The 21,934-nt window shown below is 38.8% G+C and overlaps 2 protein-coding genes across 9 annotated transcripts in view; one reads left to right on the forward strand and one right to left on the reverse strand.

Moving 5' to 3' along the window:
• The window catches only part of TSGA10 (testis specific 10), a 149,732-nt gene extending 146,753 nt beyond the window's left edge, over positions 1-2,979 (reverse strand). For 4 of the 7 annotated variants that reach the window (XM_058684381.1, XM_058684385.1, XM_058684380.1 and 1 more), the window contains exon 1: positions 2,549-2,669. In XM_058684381.1, the coding sequence (XP_058540364.1) occupies positions 2,549-2,599 (51 nt within the window). In that variant the 5' untranslated portion in view covers positions 2,600-2,669. Of the gene's footprint in view, positions 1-2,548; positions 2,721-2,878 lie in introns of those variants that run through there. The other 3 variants (XM_058684386.1, XM_058684382.1, XM_058684383.1) reach the window with 3 other exon arrangements.
• Positions 2,980-4,063: 1,084 nt separating this feature from the next.
• C9H2orf15 (chromosome 9 C2orf15 homolog) lies at positions 4,064-19,926 on the forward strand. Of its 2 annotated transcripts, XM_058684394.1 has the most exons (4): positions 4,085-4,130; positions 4,941-5,009; positions 7,230-7,369; positions 18,772-19,926. In XM_058684394.1, the coding sequence occupies exon 4, from the start codon at positions 18,841-18,843 to the stop codon at positions 19,114-19,116; it is 276 nt and encodes a 91-aa protein (XP_058540377.1). In that variant the 5' UTR covers positions 4,085-4,130; positions 4,941-5,009; positions 7,230-7,369; positions 18,772-18,840; the 3' UTR covers positions 19,117-19,926. The 2 variants fall into 2 exon arrangements, with proteins under 2 accessions (XP_058540376.1, XP_058540377.1); XM_058684393.1 differs by lacking the exon at positions 7,230-7,369 and having other exon boundaries at positions 4,064-4,130; positions 18,772-19,925.
• The last annotated feature ends 2,008 nt before the right edge of the window (positions 19,927-21,934 follow it).

Genomic DNA, 21,934 nt, shown 5'->3' on the forward strand with positions numbered 1-21,934 from the left:
TACCTAAAACATGGTTAATGTTAACTAATGAAGGAAGACCACTGACCCAATAAAAGTAAACCCAAAGAGGGACACCTGGGTGGCTCAGTCAGTTGACCATCTGAGTTCAGCTCAGGTCACGATCTCATGGTTTGTGGGTTCAGGCCACGTGTTGGGCTCTGTGCTGACAGCTCAGAGCCTGGAGCCTGCTTCAGATTCTGTGTCTCCCTCTCTCTCTCTCTGCCTCTCCCCCTCTCAAGCTCTCTCTTTCAAAGAATAAACATTAAAAAAAAAAAAAAAGTAAACCCAAAGAAATGGTCTGTGCACTGTCATTTGAGACAAGAAAGAGAAAAGCAAGCTCAGGTGAAGATTTAGGTAAGAACAGATAGAAATGTGCAAAAGGTCCTGCCTGGAAGAATTTTCATTTTTCATGAAATAGGAGGTAAGATCATGTGCCAAAAAATATCATCAGTCTTGAGCAAAAGATCATGCATATACTACAAGCTCAACAAATCTACGCAATATTTTGGTAGAAAAATTAAAAATACTGGAGTACTTTATATGGGATTCTGAAATCTGTTTCCACAAAAGTTCAACTTGTTTTCTTTTTATAAAGTTGTCTCCAAAAGTTTACATTAACATTTTGAAGTAGGAAGGAATAGCCTCACTAACAGAAGGATGAAGAAAACCACAGTTTTATGAATACTTTTGAGATAGATTTTGATTATAAAAATGAATGAATAAATGTTTTGGTAATTCACTTCAAACAAAACAGTAAAGCCACAATGTTTAACCTTTCTTAGGAAAAAGAAATAATCTCTCTAGTCATTGCATCCAAACCCAAGCTGACTTTTCTTCTATCCAGACTATACTGTAAAGAAATAACTTGTCTTTTTAAAGGAGCATAAAACAATGGCCTTAGAAGTATCATTTCTCAAGACCTCTAAGAAACATAAGAAGTTAAAGAGTTGTTTTTAAGAGGCTTTTCTGAACTAAAAAATATTAATAACAGACTGATGTTAATCACATTCATTAAGACAAAACTACCTTACTAATCAGCTCACTTTAAAAGATTATCATGAGGGACATGTATAGGAAAAGTCCACAGCAGTGTTGCTCATAGTTACCAAAAACTGTAAAAACCCTAATACTAGAGTAAATAAATTGTGGTATAGTCTTAAAACGGAGCACTGAACAACAAACTATACGTAACATGGATAAATCTAAAAAACATAACATTGACTAAAGAAGCAAACTACAAAGGAATACTTAGTACAATTCCATTTATATAAAATTCAAAAACAAGCCAAACTAGAATGTCTGTTCATACACAAAGATGGAGAAACTATAAGGAAACGCAAGAAAGAGATTATCATATAAGTCAGGATAGTGGCTACATCTGGGGAGAAAAGGGGATATGTGATGGAAAAGAGAATGGATAATACTTCTCTAATTGCCTCTGTATATGGAATACTCTAAAAGCAAATTACCCAAAACTGATCTAAGCAACTGAAAAGAATACAGCAAAGGAGCCAACAGAATCTCTACATCTGATTATGTGCTGGACAATAAGCAGTGATTTTTTTTTCAGATAGTAAACAAAATAAGATATATTTTGGAAGCTGCCATTAAATAATGCCAAAGTTTATTGTTTACAATAAATATTTCATTAATATATGTTCCTAGTTATTTCTCACTAATTAAAATTGAATGGTTTAAGTTCATTGAGCAATTAAACTACAAACAACCAGTTTTATCCTGGAAGCAGATTTGAATAATGTGACACTTTCCACTTACGTTTATAACTAACCTATTTTCTTCTAGTTATAAACTATTTTTCTACTTATCTCCTTCCATGTTTAAAAAACAAAACAAACAAACAAAAAAAAAAACAGTGTTCTTTAAATGCCGAAAACCAGAAAAGAAATTTTAAAACAACGAATATTTTGCGATATAAGGGTCTGGAGTGGAAGAAGGAAAACACTGGGACTCTGTCACTATGCAAATCTTTCTTAAAGCCATGATGCTTGACTTTATTTAAAGAAAAAAAACACATATTCCTATACGTATTTAGGTATCAGGTCCACAGATGCCACAGTTACTCAGCTTGTCTCAAATATTTTTTCAAACAAAACCCAATTCACTCTGACTTTCCTGCGTATAATTTCCAGTGAAATTATTGGAGATTTCCATGCAAATACCTACGTAATCTCGGCCCTTCACCTCCCAAAATCTATAAGGAGGCTTAAAAATGAGACACCGGGAGTCAGGAAGAGCAGATTGAACTCCCGAATCTCTGACTTTCAAATTCCTCAGCTCCACTCCAAGCGTTTCTAAACAGAACAGTCCCCACAACTACCAAGTGGAGAGCTGTGGCAGGAAGCGAAGCGGTCACCATAGGAACTCGGCTCAACGCTAAGAGCCCAAGAAACGACAACAGGGGAAAAGTTTGCTCCTGGAGGACTTCCTTGGACCGCGACTCTGCTCTCCACCGTTCCTCACAGCGGGTCAAGCAGTGAATACCCACCTCGGAGATCACCCATAGCCCCTAATTCCCGTCACATCCGACCTGTTGCAGGGCCTTTCGGCCCAGGAGCTGCTTTATCCCGACCCGGCGCATCCCTGCTGCTCCCACCTGGAGCTCCGAGTCCCTCCCTGGGCTTCTCAGCCCAGCTTCCTCGCTGGAGCTCATGCTGACGACTGGCGGGCCTTTGCCTGCCCCAGAGATCCAGGTCCCTCCCCGTCTCCATCCTCCGCCCCTTTCCCCTCCCCTCCCACACCTAAATCGACGTGGCCCCGCCCCGGTGGGGGGCAGAGGAAGGCGGGACCCTGAGGGAAGGAGGCGGAGGCGGTTAGCGACGGTCGGAGCCGCCGTCGGCCCCGCCCTCACGCTCTGTACCTGAGGGGGGCTCGTCCTCCACCTCCCCGGCGCCTTCGCTCGGCTTCCTTTCCGCGTGCCCCTATTTCCCGTGCGCACGCGTACCTGGCTCGACCCTCCCTCTCGCGGGAACTACAAGCCGTGCGTGCGCACCCACGCACGTAGCGACGCGTACGTCCACCTGTCCACCTTTCATCCCGCGTAGCAGAGGCCTCTTCCTGGTCCATCCGCGCCGCGCAGGCGTACGGCCACGCAGATCGTAGTCGTACCACCCGAGCGTCCCGTCTCCTAGTAACCAGCCGCAGCCCCCTTTAACACCACTTAATTTATTCTCTGCCGGCGGTGTAGCACCTGGATGGAACGCGCATGCGCAGGGCTGTGTATCCTCCAGCCTTCTTCCCTCGGCTCTAGGATACCTGCTGCTTTGCTGCTGCAGCTTTGTGCCGTTTTTCTTAGGGATCCTACACCGTTCTGGACACATGTTCAGTGAGTTACTCGGAACGTGTTACTCCCCAGAGCTGCTTTTGAGGGCTGGGAGGTTGGTTAGCTCTCCTGCCGCAGCCAGGCGCCGGTTTTCGGGGAGTCTCCCCGGTGGGGTTCTGCTGCTGCAGCCTCTCGGGAGAGAGCAGTTCTGTTCGGGTGAGCACCGGCAGCCTGCAGCCTGGGGAGCCAGCGGACCCACGACCCGGTCAGCCCTGCACAATTCAGTCATGGTTGAATCGGGAAGTGGCAGGCGCTGATTCCTGACCGGTATTCCTTCCCCACATGTCAGTTCTCTAAAACCCCTTTCCACCAGATCGTTAACCAAAAAAGTAAAGGGTATACTACCTCACTTGATATTTAATGTTGTGTCGATTATTTTCCTGTGTAAAACCATTTAAATTTGTGTTCTCCCAAGTAGGGGCCTTGAGTCTTGGAACACTGTAACTTAACCAGGTGTAATATATTTGGCCATCTAACTATGTTAAAATTAGCCACGTTACCTAAAAGTGGAAAAAGGGCTTTTTAGTGAAAAAGAATAAGGGTTGCATTACTCTGCCAAAGTTTTGGAGCCCGGCTTGAAAAAAAATACTATCTTTTTAACATTTCTTAATATTAAATAACTTGTCTTAACCCAAAAAACTTCAGAACTCTAATGGCTGTATCTCCCTGCCTTTTCCTACAGATTAAATAGGTAACTAGGTTTTTAGTGCTGTTCTCTGATGCTCAAGTTTTCGCCTGTGTATTTCAAAAGTAATTTCACATTTGAAGAGACAATTCCTGTTTTTGCCAGGTGAGTACTCATTCCCCCCACCCATATATTTTTGGCATCCATAAACACATTTTATGTTAGAACAAATTACTTCGTAGAAGTACGTTTAAATATGTGACATGTTTTCCCCATTTCTGTTCTGATTTCTTCACCTGTTTGTGCCATTACATCTTCTCATATTTTGTAGCATTTATTTTCAGCTAGCATATACTTTGTAAGTATAGCTAGACACTAAAAAATTAAGTTGAGAATACTTGTTATTTTAGACAAAGTCAGAGGTCCCGAGAGGTATTAAAGTGTAATATTACCTAACTGATAAAAATAATTTACAAAGAAGCATGAACTGGGGCACCTGGCTAGCTCAGTAGGTACAGAATGGGACTCTTCCTTTAGGAGTCATGAGTTCAAGCTCCATATTGGGCATAGAGCTTACTTTAAAAAAATTTTTTTTTAATAAAAAAATTTTAAAAAACAAAGCATGAACTCTCAAAGACCATCCTAAAAAGTTATTTTAGGGAGAACAATGTATAATCTCATTTCCTTTTCAGATACTAAGATTATGGTGAATAAAATGTTCTCATTATCTAGCATTATTGAAAAGAGGGGAAAATGTATGAACCTCGAAAGTCTGAGTTGAAGACTTGGGAGGAATGAGGGGCTTATTAATACAGAAGTTAGGAAAGTACTTCCCTTAGGGAAAAAATAAGAAAACCTTAAGCATTTGTGTACACCACCTAGATGTTTCTGAAGATTCTTTGGGAAGAATGTAAGGAAAAGGACATTTTAAGGCCAAACCAGAGCATGAAGATTTTCCTTTCTTTTCCTATCAAGGACTGTTGACTTCGTCCCCCAATCCAAGAAAGTGAACATTTTCTTTCCTCTATGGAAATCCAAAGAGTGGTAAGTGCTCCATTCTGCCCCAACTAATCCTTTTATAGTACATATGTGACAGGTACTCCTGGGTAATTCTAAGGTCTGGGTTTTCTGTTCCCTTAGCTTCTCCATCATTTCACAGCTTCACTACAAAAAAATCTGTTTTGCCTTTTTTTCTGTACCTCCTTGGTACCCTAAAAAAATGGGGGACTCCAATTAAACATATGTTTGGGTTCTTGATGTTGTCCCACAACTAACTGATGCTGTGTTCATTTTGATACATCTTGTGATATATCTTCAGGGTCACTTTCTTTCCTTTGGCAGTGTTAATCCCATCCACCATATTTTTTATGTCAGAATTATATTTTTCATCTCTGGAATTTTAATTCTTTTTTAATATCTTCCATTTCTAACCTCATCGTGCTTATGATTTGCTTTACCTTCTTGAAAATATGGAATATATTTAAAATGGCTTTTAAAGTCCTTGAGAACTAATTCCATCACCTGTGTCATTTCTGGGTTTGTTTTTATTAACTGATTTTTTTTCCTCCTGTTTATGGGTCATATTTTTCTGCTTGTTTTCATGCCTGGTTAATTTTTTTGGCTAACAGACATTGCAGATTTTACATTGTTGGGTGCTGGAGGTTTTTGGTTTTGTTTTTCTTTAAATATATTTAGGCTGCGTTCTGAAATGCAGTAATGTTACTTGGAAACAGTTTGACTCTTTAGAGCTGCACTGTTAAAAACAGTAACCATTGGGGCGCCTGGGTGGCTCAGCTGGTTGAGGGTCCGACTTCAGCTCAGGTCATGATCTCATGGTCTGTGAGTTCAAGCCCCATGTCGGGCTCTGTGCTGATAGGTCGGAGCGTGGAGCCTATTTCGGCTTCTGTATCTCCCTCTCTCTCTGACCCTCCCCCGTTCATGCTCTGTCTCTCTCTGTCTCAAAAATAAATAAACATTGAAAAAAATTAAAAAAAAAAAAAAAAAAAAAACAGTAACCATTAGGGGCACCTGGGTGGCTCAGTTCGTTGAGCATCCAACTTCAACTCAGGTTATGATCTCACAGTTCGTGAGTTCAAACCCCATGTCGGGCTCTGTGCTGACAGCTCAGAGCCTGGAGCCTGCTTGAGATTCTGTGTGTGTGTGTGTGTGTGTGTGTGTGTGTGTGTGTCTGCCTGCCTGCCCCTCCCCAGTCCATGCTCTGTCTCTCTCTCAAAAATAAATAAACATTAAAAAAAAAAAAAAAAAACAGTAACCATTAGCTAGCTACATGTGGCATTTTGGATTTATATTAATAAAATTAGGTAGAACTTAAAATTTAGTTCCTCATTTGTACTATGTACATTTCAAACTCCAAAAGCCACATGTGGCTAGTGGCTAGTATAATGGACAATAGATATAGAATATTTCAATCATTGAGGAAAGTTCTGTCAGACAGCACTGCTTTAGAAGCTTGCTTTTAAGCTTTGTTAGGTCCAAAATACTCTCAGGGCTAATTTGGCCCCATTGCTAAGCCAATACCTTTCTGAGGACTCTATAATGTCCCCTGTGTTAGGAGTTCTTTATACTCAGGCTGGTGGGAACTGCATTTTTGGCCCTGTGTAAGATCTATGGACTTTTTGGCCTTCTACTTTTTGGTGGTTCTTTCCCAGGCTTCAGTAGTTTTCTTGCACGTGTGTTTCCTGATCAGTACTCAGCCAAAGAATTGTGGGGAATTCTCTGCAGATCTCTGGAGCTCTTTCTCTCACTGTACCTCTCTCATCTCTCCACAAATTCTAGTGACCCTGGTCTCTGCAGACTCTGAACTCCTATCTCCTCAACTCACTGAAATAACCAGACACAGTTTGGGTTCCCCCTCTTTGTGCTGAAGCCTGAAATTTCCAGGCGGTGAGCGCTTATAGGCTTCACCTCGTTTATTTCCTTTCTCTTAGGGATCTCTTAGGGATGCACTGCCTATTGTCTGTTATTTAAAAAACCACTGTTTCGGGGCGCCTGGGTGGCGCAGTCGGTTGGGCGTCCGACTTCAGCCAGGTCACGATCTCGCGGTCCGTGAGTTCGAGCCCCGCGTCAGGCTCTGGGCTGATGGCTCAGAGCCTGGAGCCTGTTTCCGATTCTGTGTCTCCCTCTCTCTGCCCCTCCCCCGTTCATGCTCTGTCTCTCTCTGTCCCAAAAATAAATAAACGTTGAAAAAAAATTTAAAAAAAAAAATAAAAAACCACTGTTTCATGTGTTGTCTGTTTTTTTAAGATGTTGAAGACATGAAGATAAATCTGGTCCCTGTTAACTCCCTCAGGGCTCAAAGTCAGCTAGCTATTGATAGCCTCAGACCCCATGTTAGTAATCATCCCCAACAGAAGTGCTTTGCACAGTAATTGCTTCAGGCTGAGGTAACTGTCAATGCATGAACCTTAAAGCAGAAGAGGGTTTGGCATAGCATATTCTTGAGGAATAGCAATAAGATCATGGGGCAGAGTGAGAGAGGAATTTGAGAATGTTAGCTGGCTGTATTAGTCTCCAATTGCTGCTGTAACAATTTACCACAAACTTAGTGGTTATGTAAGCAACACAGATTTATTATCTTACAGCTCTGGAGGTCAGGAGTCCAAAATGGATCTCACTAGACTAAAATCAAGGTGTCAGCAGAGCTGTATTCCTGTTGGGGGTTCTTGGGGAGCATCTAAGAATCCAGCCTCCACAGGCTGCCCACTTTGTTTGGCTTGTGGTCTCCTTCTAGCTTCAAAGCCAGCAATGGCCAGTCAGGTCCTTCCCACATTGCATCATTCTAATAGTGACATTCCTCCCCTCTTTCACTTGTGAAGACCCTTGTGGTTAGAGTGGTAACGACCAGTGAGTCCAGGATAAACTCCCTACCTCAAGGTCATTTGCCTGGGAACCTTAATTCCATCTTCAACCTTAATTTCCCCTTGCCATGTGACATTCACAGGTTCTGGGAATTAGGATGTGAATATCTTTAAGGGCCATTATTCTCCTTACCACAGCTGGAGACTCAAAATGTAGAGAATTTGGCTTTTACTCTGACATGGAAAGTACCTAGAGCAGAGTGGTGAGCAGAGTATTGATGAGATCTGGCTTATGTTTTAAAAGGCTCATTCCAGGGGCACCTGGGTGGCTCAGTTGGTTGAGTGTCTGACTTTGGCTCAGGCCATGACCTTGTGGTTCATGAGTTCAAGCCCCACGTTAGACCCTATGCTGACAGCTTGGAGCCTGTTTCAGATTCTGTGTCTCCCTCCCTCTCTCCCCCTCCCCCCACTCATGCATATGCACTCATGCATGCTCTCTCTCTCTCTCTCTCAAAAATAAATAAACATTAAAAAAAAATTTTTTTTAAGGCTCATTCCAGGGGTGTGCTGGGTGGCTCAGTCGGTTAAGTGTCCCAACTTCAGCTTAGGTCATGATCTAGCAGTCCACGAGTTCAAGCCCCACATCGGACTGTGTGCTGACAGAGCCTGGAGCCTGCTTTGGATTCTGTGTCTCCCTCTCTCTTTGCCCCTCCCCCACTCACACTGTCTCTCTAAAATGAATAAACATTAAAACAAAATTTTTTTAACACTTTATTAAAAAGGCTCATTCCAGGGGATGCCTAGCTGACTCAGTCGGTAGATCATGGGACTTTTGATCCCAAGGTCATGAGTTCAAACTGCACATTGGGCATTGAGCCTACTTAAAAAAAAAAAAAAAAAAAAAAAAAAAAAAAAGCTCATTCCAAATACAGTTTGAAGAATACACAATAGGAAGGGTTGGGCAAGGGTAAAAATAGAAACAGGATTCACTGAAGGTTTGGATGTAGAATATGAAATTGGAGCTAAAAATTACTCTACCAGCAATGTACAAGGTTTCCTGTCATCCTGTATTTTTTTTTTTTTTAATGTTTATTTATTTTTGAGAGAGAGATAGACAGTGAGCAGGGGAGGGGCAGAGGGAGAGGGAGACACAGAATCTGAAGCAGGCTCCAGGCTCTGAGCTGTCAGCACAGCCTGATGCGGGGCTCAAACTCACAAACTGTGAGATCATGACCTGAGTTGAAGTCAGATGCTCAGCCAACTGAGCCAACCAGGCGCCCCTCGTCATCCTGTATTCTTAATACTCCATGTTATCTACCTTCCTAGAGTCTGTCATTCTGATGGTAGTAAACTTGCATTGTTCTGACTCCTAGTAAGTTCAAACATCTCTTTATGTACTTGTTATCTATTTGGGATTCCCCAATCTGTGAATTACATCGTTATATCCTTTGCCCACTTTTCTATTGGGTTTCCCATTTTCTTGTTGATTTGTAGTTATTCTTATACTCTAGCTGTAAATTCCTTGTCTGCTTTGTACAGCACATCTTCCAATTTTCATCTTTTTAACTGTTTATAGTTTCTTTATTGAAGTTCTTAATTATGAGTATTCAGATCCATCCGTTTTCTTCCTGTTTAAGCTTGTTAGTTTTTATTCAAGAACTCTTTCTCCACGCAAGATAACAAATATTGTCCTACATTTTTAAAACTGTGTTTATAGTTCTGCAATTCACATTTAGGTCTTTACTGCATTTGGAGTTCACTTTTATATATAAGATAGGGATCCTACTTTATTTGCATCTACATCGTGAGCCAGTATTGACAGTACTATCCTACTAAACTTAGTCTGTTCTGTCTAAACTTAGTCTGTTGTATGGTGCCACCTTTACCATGTATGAAGTTCCTACACACAACTAGGTCCAAATTAGAACTCTGTCATGTTTCATTGGTCCTTTATTTGTTCCTGCGCCTGTACTAGACTATTTTTTTATTTTGACTTTGTAGCATATCTTAATGTCTGGTAAGGCAAGTCTCTCTGTGGTGTGTATATGTCAAATTTATTTAGTTTCTTAGTTGAGTGTCTGACTTAGGCTCAGGTCATGATCTCATGGTTTGCAGGTTTGAGCCCCACATCACGCTTGCTGCTGTCAGCACAGAGCCTGCTTCAGATCCTCTGACCCCTTCTCTCTGTCTCTCCCCTGCTCATGCTTGCTCTCTCAAAATAAATAACCATTAAAAAAATTTTTCTTGAATGGCTATCTGAATGCCAGGCCAAAGAGGTCCCAAATATACTTGTTCTTTCTTCATGTCCTCAAGATTCCAGACAAGTGAAAGTGACACTCAGAGGGCCAAATATACCCTATTGCATTTGGTTCTTCCTCAATTTTGCTATTAAACTGAAATTTAATGTGCTTGTTGAGAATCTATGTTACCATTATCTTACCATTGTTGATTTCATATGCAGTATAATGTTTCACAGAGTTTTGTTACTATAGTTGACTCTTGAACAATGCAGGGTTAAGGGGTGCCAACCTCCCCTGCCCATGTGGTTGAAAATCCACATGTATCTATTGATCCCCCCAAAACTTAACTACTAATGGCCTACTGTTGACTGGAATCCTTACCAATAATATAAATAATTAGCACATATTTTATATATGTATTATATACTGTATTCTTATGAGAAGTAAACTAGAGAAAAGAAAATGTTAAGAAGATCATAAGAGGAAGTACATTTACAGTACCATACTGTATGTATTGAAAAAATATTCACGGGGCGCCTGGGAGGCTCAGTGGGTTAAGTGTTTGACTTCGGCTCAGGTCATGATCTCATGGCTTGTGCAGTTCAAGCTCCTCATTGGGCTCTGTGCTGACAGCTTGGAGCCTGGAGCCTGCTTCAGATTCTGTGTCCCCCCTCTCTCTCTGCCTCTCCCTGCTTGCGTGCTCTCTCTCTCTCAAAAATAAACATTAATTTTTTTTTTAAAAAAAGAAAAGACAAAATATTCACACATAAGTGGACCTATGCAGTTCAAACCTGTGTTGTTCAAGGGTCAATTGTATATTCTTCTTAAGTTTTTTCAACTTTGTAGTTTGAAAAAGTTTTAAACATACAGAAATTTAACAAGAATAATACAGTGAACAATTTTTTTAACCCTTTCCACCTAGATTCAATAGTTGTTAACATTTTTCATATTTTACTTTCTCTTTGTATCTATTGCTGGAATATTTGAAAACAAGTTGTGGAAAGATCCTTTACCCCAATTTCAGCATGTATCTCCTAAGAATAAGGACATTCACTTATATAACCATAGTAGGTACTACATTTGGGGCATTTAACATTAATACAATATTATTATCTACTAAACCATCAATACTCAAATTTTCCAGTGGTCCAAGAAATGGCCTTTATAGTACATTTCCCTCCCCCACAACTAAAGGATCATTAACTGCATTTGGAAATCATGTTTTTTTAGTCTCTTTTAATCTGGAACAATTTTTCAGTTTCCCTGTATCTTTCAAACATTGACATTTTTGACTATTTTTTTTTATATAATATCTCTCAGTTTGGGTTTATCTGTGTCCTCAAGATTAGATTCAAGTTAAACATTTTTGGCAAGAGTACTTCCTTTTTATTTTTTTATATTAAATATAATTTATTGTCAAATTGGTTTCCATACAACACCCAGTGCTCATCCCAACAGGTGCCCTCCTCAATGCCCATCACCCACTTTCCCCTCTCCCCCACCCCCATCAACCCTCAGTTTGTTCTCAATATTTAAGAGTCTCTTATGGTTTGCCTCCTTCCCTCTCTGTAACTTTTTTTTCTCCCCCTTCTACTGCCCCCTTGTCTTCTGTTAAGTTTCTCAGGATCCACATATGAGTGAAAACATATGGTATCTGTCTTTCTCTGCCTGACTTACTTCATTCAGCATAATACCTTCCAGTTCAATCCATGTTGCTGCAAATGGCCAGATTTCATTCTTTCTCACTGCCAAGTAGTATTCCATTGTATATATAAACCACATCTTCTTTATCCATTCATCAGTTGATGGACATTGAGGCTCTTTCCATAATTTGGCTATTGTTGAAAGTGCTGCTACAAACATTGGGGTAAGTGCCCCTATGCATCAGCACTCCTATATCCCTTGGGTAAATTCCTAGCAGTGCTATTGCTGGGTCATAGGGGTAGATCTATTTTTAATTTTTTGAGGAACCTCCACACTGTTTTCCAGAGCAGCTGCACCAGTTTGCATTTCCACCAACAGTGCAAGAGGGTTCCCGTTTCTCCACATCTCTCCAGAGTCTGTAGTCTCCTGATTTGTTCATTTTAGCCACTCTGACTGGCGTGAGGTGGTATCTGAGTGTGGTTTTGATTTGTATTTCCCTGATGAGGAGCGATGGTGAGCATCTTTTCATGTGCCTGTTGGCCATCTGGGTGTCTTCTTTAGAAAAGCATTTATTCGTGTCTTATGCCCAGAGTACTTCCTTTTTAAATAATCAAAGAGGACAGACCAAAGAATAGAATAAATTCAATTTTACTAATTTGAAGACAGTATTATATATGTGTTTGATGAGAAAAAATATTCACTTCAGTTTCCAGATCTAAGAAACAGGGAGACCTACATTTTAGAATATCATCAGAGAGATCTTTTCAAACTTTAGCTAAATTATCTCTGATTCCTAGAAAGCCATTTCCTAATTTTCATACCCAGGACTTTGTTCTGTTGTAAATACTGATATTCAATCACACATATGGATTAAGGTTTCAAGATGATATCATTAGAGATCTTTTGTCAATAAAATGATTATAGCTTGATAGGGATGGAATTCTAAACTCAGATACCACAGTGCCTAAATATTAAAGAAATAATACATTGTTGGGGTGCCTGGACACATTCCTGGCTCAGTCAGTTAAGCATCCAACTCTTGATTTCGGCTCAGGTCGTGATCTCGTAGTTGGTGAGTTCCAGCCCAGCATTGGGCTCTGCACTGAAAGCACAGAGCCTGCCTGGGATTCTCTATCTCCCTCTCAGAAAGAAAGAAAGAGAGAGAGAAAGAAAGAGGGAGAGGGAGGAAGGGAAGGAGGGAGGAAAAGAAGGACAATATTCCAAAAAGTGGCAAAGTGCTCTCATTCACAACTTGGAGTCTGTTTCAGATCTCACACTGCTGCTTAAGCACTTCGGTCGGTCAATCACTGTTCTCTAACAAGCACTAGACAAAACTTCAGAAGTCCTCACTGTCTTCCTTGTGCCAGGAAGCTGGTCCCTTCTTCCAACCTGGTCAATTCTGCCTTTCAAGTTCCTGCCCATCTTTCAAAGCCCAACCCTGACCTAGGCTCCCCTCCTTTCAAAACCTCTCTGGGCCCTTCCTTCATGTTGCATGTTCATCTCTCTTGACAGATTGGGCATCTGTACTGAAAAGTACTGTATCTTTATTGGAGTCTTTTTTTTTCATTTTTTTATATTATGGTAAGATATACATATAACTTAACATCTTAACCAATTGAGTGTGTACAGTTCAGTGTATTAAATACATTCATAATGTTGTGCAACCATTACCACCATCCCTCTCCAGAATTATTTTCATCTTGTAAAACTGAAATTCTATACCCATTAAACAATAACCCCCTATGGCAACCACCATTCTTTCTCTCTGATTTTGAGTATTCTAAGTACTACACAAGAAGAATCATACAGTGGACGATTGTGACCGATTTGTGACCAATTTATTTCACTGAGCATAATATCCATCATGTAGCATATTGCAGGATTTCTTCCTTTATAGTATTAAATAATATTCTATTGTATATATATGCATTACATGTTGCTTACCCATCAATGGACACTTGAACTGTTTCCATGTTTTAGCTGTTGCAAATAAGGCTACTATGAACATGGGTGTACAACTATTTGAGACCCTGATTTCAATTATTTTGGGTCTATACCCAGAAGTTGGTTTGCTGGATCATATGGTAATTCTATTTTTAGCTTTTGGGGGGAACTGCCAAATTATTTTCCACAGCAGCTGTTCCATTTCCACCAACAGTACATAAGGGTTCCAATTTCTCCATACCTTTGCCAACACTTGTTTTTCTTTTTCTTTCTTTCTTTCTTTTCTTTCTTTCTTTCTTTCTTTCTTTCTTTCTTTCTTTCTTTCTTTCTTTCTTTTCTTTTTTCTTTTCTTTTCTTTTCTTTTCTCTTCTCTTCTCTTCTCTTTTCTTTTCTTTCTTTCTTTCTTTCTTTTCTCTCTCTCTCTCTGTAATAGCTGTCCTAATGGGTACAAAGCAGTGTCTCACTGTTGTGATTTGCATTTCTGTAATTATTAGTGATGCTGAACATCTTTTCATGTGCTTATTGGACATCCACATATCTTCTTTGAGGAAATATCTAATCCAGTCCTCTGTCCATTTTTTAATTGGGTTTTTGTTGTTGAATTTTAGGAGTTCACTGTATATTCTACTGGTCACTTACCAGATATATGATTTACAAATATTTTCTCCCATTTTTTCTGTTGCCTTTTTACTCTGGATAGTGCCTTTTGACACACAATTTTTTTTTAATTTTCATGAAGACCAAGTTGTCTGTTTTCTTTTGTTGCCTATGCCTTTGGCATCATAATCAAGAAATTACTTCCAAATCCATGGCAAAGCTTTTGCCTTATGTTTTCTTCTAGGTGTTTTATAGTTTTAGATCTTATATTTAGGTCTTTGATACATTCTGAGTTAATTTTTGCATATGGTGTTAGGTAAGGGTTCCATTTTTTTTTTGTTTGTTTTTGTTTGTTTGTTTTTGCGGGTGGATATCCAGTTTCCCCAGCACCTTTTGTTGAAAAAACTGTCCTTTTCTCCATGAAATGATCTAAGCACCCTTATCAAAAATCACTTGAGCTGCGGCGCCTGGGTGGCTCAGTTGGTTAAGATTCCAACTCTTGGGGCGCCTGGGTGGCTCAGTCGGTTGGGCGTCCGACTTCAGCTCAGGTCACAATCTCGCGGTCCGTGAGTTCGAGCCCCGCATCAGGCTCTGGGCTGATGGCTCGGAGCCTGGAGCCTGCTTCCGATTCTGTGTCTCCCTCTCTCTCTGCCCCTCCCCCATGCATGCTCTGTCTCTCTCGGTCTCAAAAATAAATAAAACGTTAAAAAAAAAAAAAAAAACAGAATCCAACTCTTGATCTTGGCTCGGGTCATGATTTCACCCTTCCTGAGATCAAGCCCCAGTGCAGAGCCTGCTTGGGATTCCCTCTGCCCACCCCATCCCTCCCCCATTTGCATGCACATTCTCTTTCAAAATAAATAAATAAACTTAAAAAAAATCATTTGACCATATATGTGAGGGTTTATTTCTGGACTCTGTTACATTGGTCTGTACGTCTGTTTTTAGGCCAGTACATTATTTTGATTACTGTAGCCTTCTATTAAGTTTTAAAATCAAGAAATGTAAGCCTTCCAGCTTTATTCTTTTTCAAGATCATTTTGGTTATTCGAGATTCTATATGAATTTTTGGATGGATTTTTCTATTTCTGCAAAATATGTCACTGGGATGTTGATAAGGATTGCTTTGGATGTGTAGATCACTTTGAGTAATATAAACATCTTAATAATATTAGGTCTTCTAATCTGTGAACATGGGATGTGTTTTATTTATGTCTTCTTTAATTTCTTTCAGCAGTGTTTTGTATTTTTCATCATACAAGTCTTTCACCTTGGTTAAGTTAATTCCTAAGTATCTTATTGTTCCATTTATGCTAATGTAAGTGGATATTTTCTTAATTTCCTTTTCAGATTATTGTTAGTAGATAGAAATGCAGCTGACTTTTGTGTGTTGACTGTATCATGCCACTTTGCTGAATTCATTTGTTCCAACAGTTTTGTATGTGTGTGTGTGTGTGCCATCTTTAGAATTTTCTACATATAAGATCATATTATCTGTGAATAGAGATAATTTTACTTCTTCCTTTCCAATTTGTGTGCCTTTTATTTCTTTTTGCTCTGGCTAGAACTTCCAGTACTGTGTTGAATAGAAGTGGTGAAAGTGGGCATTCTTGCCTTATTCCTGATCTTAAGGAAAAGCTTTCTCTGATTATGATGTTTGCTGTGGGTTTTCACATATGGCTTTTATTTTGTTGAGGTATTTTCCATCTTTTCCTAGTTTGTCTATTTCATCATGAAAGTTTGTTGAATTTTGTCAAATGTTTTTCTGCTTCATTGAGTTGATTGTGTGGTTCTTTTCCTTCATTCTGTAATGTGATATATTACATTGATCAATTTTTATATATTGAACCTTTCTTGCATTCCAGGAATAAACCCACTTGATCAGGATGTGTAATCCTTTTAATATCCTGCTGAATTTGGTTTGCTAGTACTTTGTTGCAAATTTTTGTATCAATGTTCCTTAGGAATATTGGTCTACAGGTTGTTGTGGGGTTTTTGTTTGCTTGTTTTCTTACAGCTTTTATATCAGGGTAATGCTGGCCTCATGGTAACATAAGGGGTTCCCTCCTTTTCAATTTTTAGAAAAGTTTGACAAAGATTGGTATTAGTTCTTCTTTATGTGTCTGGTAGGATTCACCAGTGAAGCCATCTGGTCCGGGGCTTTTGTTTGTCAAGAGAATTTTGATGACTATTCAGATTTTGTTTCTTCATGATTTAGTCTTGGTAGGTTTTCTGTTTTTAGGAACTTGTCCATTTCAGCTAGAATATCCAATTTGTTGACATATAAAATAGAGCACTCTCTTATATTCCTTTTTATTTCAGTAAAATCAGTAGTAATGTCCTGCTCTCATTTCTGATTTTAATAATTTGAGTCATCTTTTCTTCTTAATCCATCTAAGAAATTGTGTCAATCTTGTTTATCTTTTCAAAGAACTACTTTTGGTTTCATTGCTTTTTCTGTTGTTTTTCTATTTTCTGTTTTATTATTTATTATTTTATTTCTATCTTTATTATTTTCTTCTTTTTGCTGTCTGTAAGTTTAGTTTTTCTTCTTTTTCTAGTTCTTTATGTTATAAAATTAGGTTGATGATTTGAGATCTTGTTTTTTTAATGTGTTAATAGCTATAAATTTCCACTGTAGCACCGATTTAGCTGTATCCAGTAAGTTTTGATATGCTGTAAATTTAAGTTCATCTCTAAGTGTTTTCTAATTTCCGTTGTGATTTCATTGATCCATTGGTTGCTTAAAAGTGTGTTAATTTCAGGATGCCTGGGTGGCTCAATAGGTTAAGCATCCAACTCTTGATTTCGGCTCAGGTCATGATCTCACAGTAGTGAGGTTGAGCTACCGCACTGGGTATGGAGCCTGCTTACTCTCTCTCCCTCTTACTCTGCCCTTTCCCTACTCATGCTCTCAAAAAAAAAAAAAAAAAAAAGTGTGTTCATTTCCACAAATTCATGAATTTTCCTGTTTTCTGTTATTGATTTCAACTTCATTCTGTTGTGGTCAGAGAAGATGCCTTATATGATATCGACCTTTTAAAATCGGTTGAGACTCAATTTGTGGTCTAACATGTGGTCTATCCCGGAAAATGTCACAAGTGCACTGGAGAAAAATGTGTATGCTGTTGATGGGTAGAGTGTTCTGTAAATGTTTGTTAATGTAGTTGGTTTAGGGACACCTGAGTGGCCCAGTTGGTTAAGTGTCTGACTCTTGATCTCAGCTGAGGTCTTGATCTCAGGGTCATGAGTTCAAGTCCCACATTGGGCTCCATGCTGGACATGAAGCCTACTTAAATAAAAAATTAAAATTAATGGCACTTGGGTGACTCAGTCAGTTGAGTGTCTGACTTCAGCCCAGGTCATGATCTCATAGCTTGTGAATTCTAGCCCCATGTTGGGCTCTGTGCTGACAGCTCAGAGCCTGGAGCCTGCTTCAGATTATGTGTCTCCCTCTCCCTCTCTGCCCCTCTCCCACTCATGCTCTATCTCTCTCTCTCTCTCTCAAAAATGAACATTAAAAAAAATTAAAATTAAAAAATCTAGTTGGTTTGTTGTTTAAGTGCTCTATTTCTTTACTAAGTCCTCTATTTTCTTATTTCTATCTAGTTGTTCTATCCATTATTGAGAGTGGAATATTGAAATCTTCAACTATTATTATAGAACTATTTCTCCCTTCAATTCCTTTTTAAGTTTATTTATTTTGAGAGACAAAGAGACAGTGTGAGCATGAGCAGGGAAGGGACGGAGAGAGAGAATCCCAATCTCCATACTGTCAGCTACAGAGCCTGATGTGGGGCTTGATCTCACAAACAGTGAGATCATGACCTGAGAGATCAAGAGCCAGACACTTAATCCACTGGGCCATCCAGGCGTCCCCCATTAATTCTGTTTGCTTCATAGGTAAATGTTTACAGTTGTTTGGGCATCTGTATTTTTGGCAGAATACCTAGCAGAGTGTTTGGCCTTCAGTAATTATTTCTTTAATCCATTAATAATTTATTAACAATTTTTGATAGGAAAAACGATATAAAGGACTAAGTAGAGAAGCTCTCTTATTTCTGAAAGGTGATAAAGCACAAAATCTGATAAATTCCTTTTTAAAAAGACTTTCACAGAACCTGTGGAACTGCAAATCCTCCTACAAAGAAAATGTAAACATTGAGAAGTGGAAGGCAATTTTACTTTTAAATTTTTTTTGATATTTATTTTGAGAGCGAGTGCGCGCGCGCGCACACACACACACACACACACACACACACACACACACACACGAGCAAGCAGGGGAGGGGCAAAGAGAGAGGGAGACACAGAATTTGAAGCAGGCTCCAGGCTCTGAGCTGTCAGGATAGAGCCTGACTGGCGGGGGGGATGGGCCTTGAACTCACGAGCCATGATATCATGACCTGAGCTGAAGTTGGACCGACTGAGCCACCCAGGCACCCCAAGGCAATTTTACTTTATATTTTTGGAGTCACCACCATGATGTTTCATGAAAACAAGCACTGCCATGAGGTTAGTTGAAATTACCACTGTATTCACCTGTTATCATTTCTTTCCAAGCAATCAAGTTGAAGAAACATTTCCACTGCTTAAAGAGATACCTGCCAACTATATTATTCAGCTCTCCCAATGGGATTTTCCCTTAGTAAATCTGCTACTCAGGTATCTGCTATGCGTGTGGATTCAAAAGTGGACGATCATTTAATGCAAGGGACTGAGAAAAGCAAGTTGGAACCAGTGACTCAGTTATTTCAAAACATCAAGAAAATAAGATTAGAAAACACAAGCCAAGAAAACTTTACAAGAAGTAAAGAGATTAGCACAGGATCTCTTTCAGAGAAAATCTTGGGTTCTGTAGTATATGTTAAAGAAAATGATGGAATAGAAATGACAGATGTGGAATGAAGTTATTTGTACATTCTGCCAAAGAAATTGCTTTTGACTAAGAGAGCATGTTGAATGAGAACTTAACCTTATTAGGAAAACCTAACAAAATGAAGGATGATGATTGCTTATTTTTCACTATTTATGAATCACCTTAGACTGCACTTTTTTGATACATATTCAAAACCGTTGTTTTAGGGGAAAAAAACTTTTCAAAATTCAAAGCAAAATTCTCTGGTATTCTATCCTTGTCAAAAATCAGAATTTTTGATTAACAGTATTTAAATGGTACTAAAACATTTTAATTATAATGTTTCTCTAACAAGTGATCAAAAACAGTGCCTGAACAATTTGACATCTGTATTTCATACTATTTCTAGTGTACCAATTTTTTAATATTTCAAGTTTGGGATTTTGCTTTAGGGTACTTTATCTTACTGCAGTTTTGCATTTCTGTTCTGTAAAAGATCACTTCACATAAACCCTGCAAAAGACCAGTAAGTTACATATCTTGAGAAGCATTTCACGTTTTAAATCATCCTTTTAAAACTATTTTTCCCCACATTGAATTCATTTCAGAGTTACAAAATAGTTATTTCCAAGTCTAATGGTTTATTTTATAGATACTACCATTTTATACCACCAATATTTAATGTAAGAAAAATAGTCTTGTGTTAAAAATTCTTGTTTTTGGATGGAACTGGAGAGTGTGATGCTAAGTGAAATAAGCCATACAGAGACAGACAGATACCATATGGTTTCACTCTTATGTGGATCCTGAGAAACTTAACAGAAGACCATGGGGGAGGGGAAGAAAAAAAAAAAAAAGTGAAAGAGAGCCAAATCATAAGAGACTCTTAAAAACTGAGAACAAACTGAGGGTTGATGGGGGGTGGGAGGGAGGGGAGGGTGGGTGATGGGTATTGAGGAGGGCACCTTTTGGGATGAGCACTGGGTGTTGTATGGAAACCAATTTGACAATAAACTTCATATATTGAATAAATAAATAAACCTAATATATTGATAAAAAAAATTCTTGTTTTATAGCATCAGTTTGCCATTCTTATAGAAATGTCTAGTAGTTTGAGACAACAGTATTGTCCCAAGTATTGTTAGATGAAAGTAAAACCATTTTGTGTTGACATATAGTGACCTTGTAACTATTTATATTATGTATGTATGTATGTTTTGAACATTTTCCTGTACTTTAAATTTTACTGGCTATCTCTAATGGCTAATTGTGAGAAATTTCCTTAATATTCATAAAAACAAAGATGAAAAACCATCTTCTTTCAGGGGAAACTATTTTATAAATCAGAAAAATACAAATGTATTGTAAGGAATATTGATCCTAGAGTTAAATAAAATTGTTGAATTGGACATAAGCCAATAAGACACTGTTTTTTATCATTTACAGAACATAATTCTTTGGGAGAGGAAAAAAACATAAGTCATTCATTTGTTCACCTAACTTGGCATTATGTTTCTTGGTGGGGATATAGTAGTGAATAAAATAGCCACCATCTTCATAGTGCTTACTGTCTACCAGGGAAGATACAGTATCAGACAGTAATTCTATAAGATGCATATTATGATGTACCATGAAGAAAAAGTAAAATGTTCAGAAAGACAGGAGACGTAACACATAAACTTGATTTTTAATTGTTGGAACTAGGAAGTTTTCATAGCTTTTGCAGTGACATGGTTGTCTAAGTAACATGATGGTGATGGTTGAGATCTTGAGAAGGGTTAAAGTCTAAATGAAGTTTAGCAGGAAAGAGTGATCGTTTGAAAGTGGAGGAAAAAGAAACGATTTCTAGCTAAAGAGACTACATGCATGGAGGTTCCTTAGGGAAAAGCTCAGGAGCATGGTTTGGGGACATAACCCAGCTTCCAAGGCAAGTAGTCATTTATATGTATGAAACTAAAAATACAACTTTTGAAGTTGTACACAGAAATGGCATTTAAAGCCTTGGGAATGAATGAAATTGCTTAAGGTGAATGTATAATGTGAGCTAAAGTCCTGAGAACTCCAACATTTAGGAGCTAGTCAGCACAAGGGAACTAGCAAAGGAACTGAGGAACTGGCATTGAGGATGGTGGAAAACCAAGACAAGGTAATGTCAAGATTGCCCACAGTAGTCATTAAGGTAGAGGTAGTCAACTGCAAGGTTAGACAAGGATTGGATCTAGCGACGTGAAATGTCACAATGACCTTAGCAAAATCACTTTTTTTTTTTTTTAACAGGGGCTTGGCTCAGATATTTACAGCCTTGTTTTTCATCTCCATGAATGTCCAACAGGATATTTGACAGTCATGGTGATGCTGAATGTGGGATGATTTTTCATTGTGCATGATGCCTCATGCATTGCATGATGTCAGATATAGTAGCTCACTCAAGTCATTGAGACAATAAAAATGCTAACATTAATCACCCTCATTGAGAACCACTGCTGCTAAGATACCAAAAAACTGGAATCCTCAAATCTAACCTAAGCCATAGTTTTAGCAGCACACTTGACAAGGGAAATCCACAAAGACTTCCTGGAAGAGGTAAAATGGAACAAGCTTAATAAGGATAACAACCTCACTTAGGTGTTTTGGGAGAATTCTACAAGTGGAATCCTAAAGTGAGTACTTTTCAGAGTTCTGCCACTTCTAATAAGACAGTAAACTTCCCATAAAAAAAAAAAAGTAGTTCAGCAGAAATAAGGATGTTTAGGAGACTTTAAATTCAACATATCCATAAAATAAGGTGTCTAAACCTATTATGTATTGCATCTAATGATGTTGTCATGGATGCTAATAATAAAAGCTTTCACTTATTGAGCTAGTGTG

Source organism: Neofelis nebulosa, chromosome 9 (assembly GCF_028018385.1).
Source record: "Neofelis nebulosa isolate mNeoNeb1 chromosome 9, mNeoNeb1.pri, whole genome shotgun sequence".
NCBI classification, from domain to species: domain Eukaryota; kingdom Metazoa; phylum Chordata; class Mammalia; order Carnivora; family Felidae; genus Neofelis; species Neofelis nebulosa.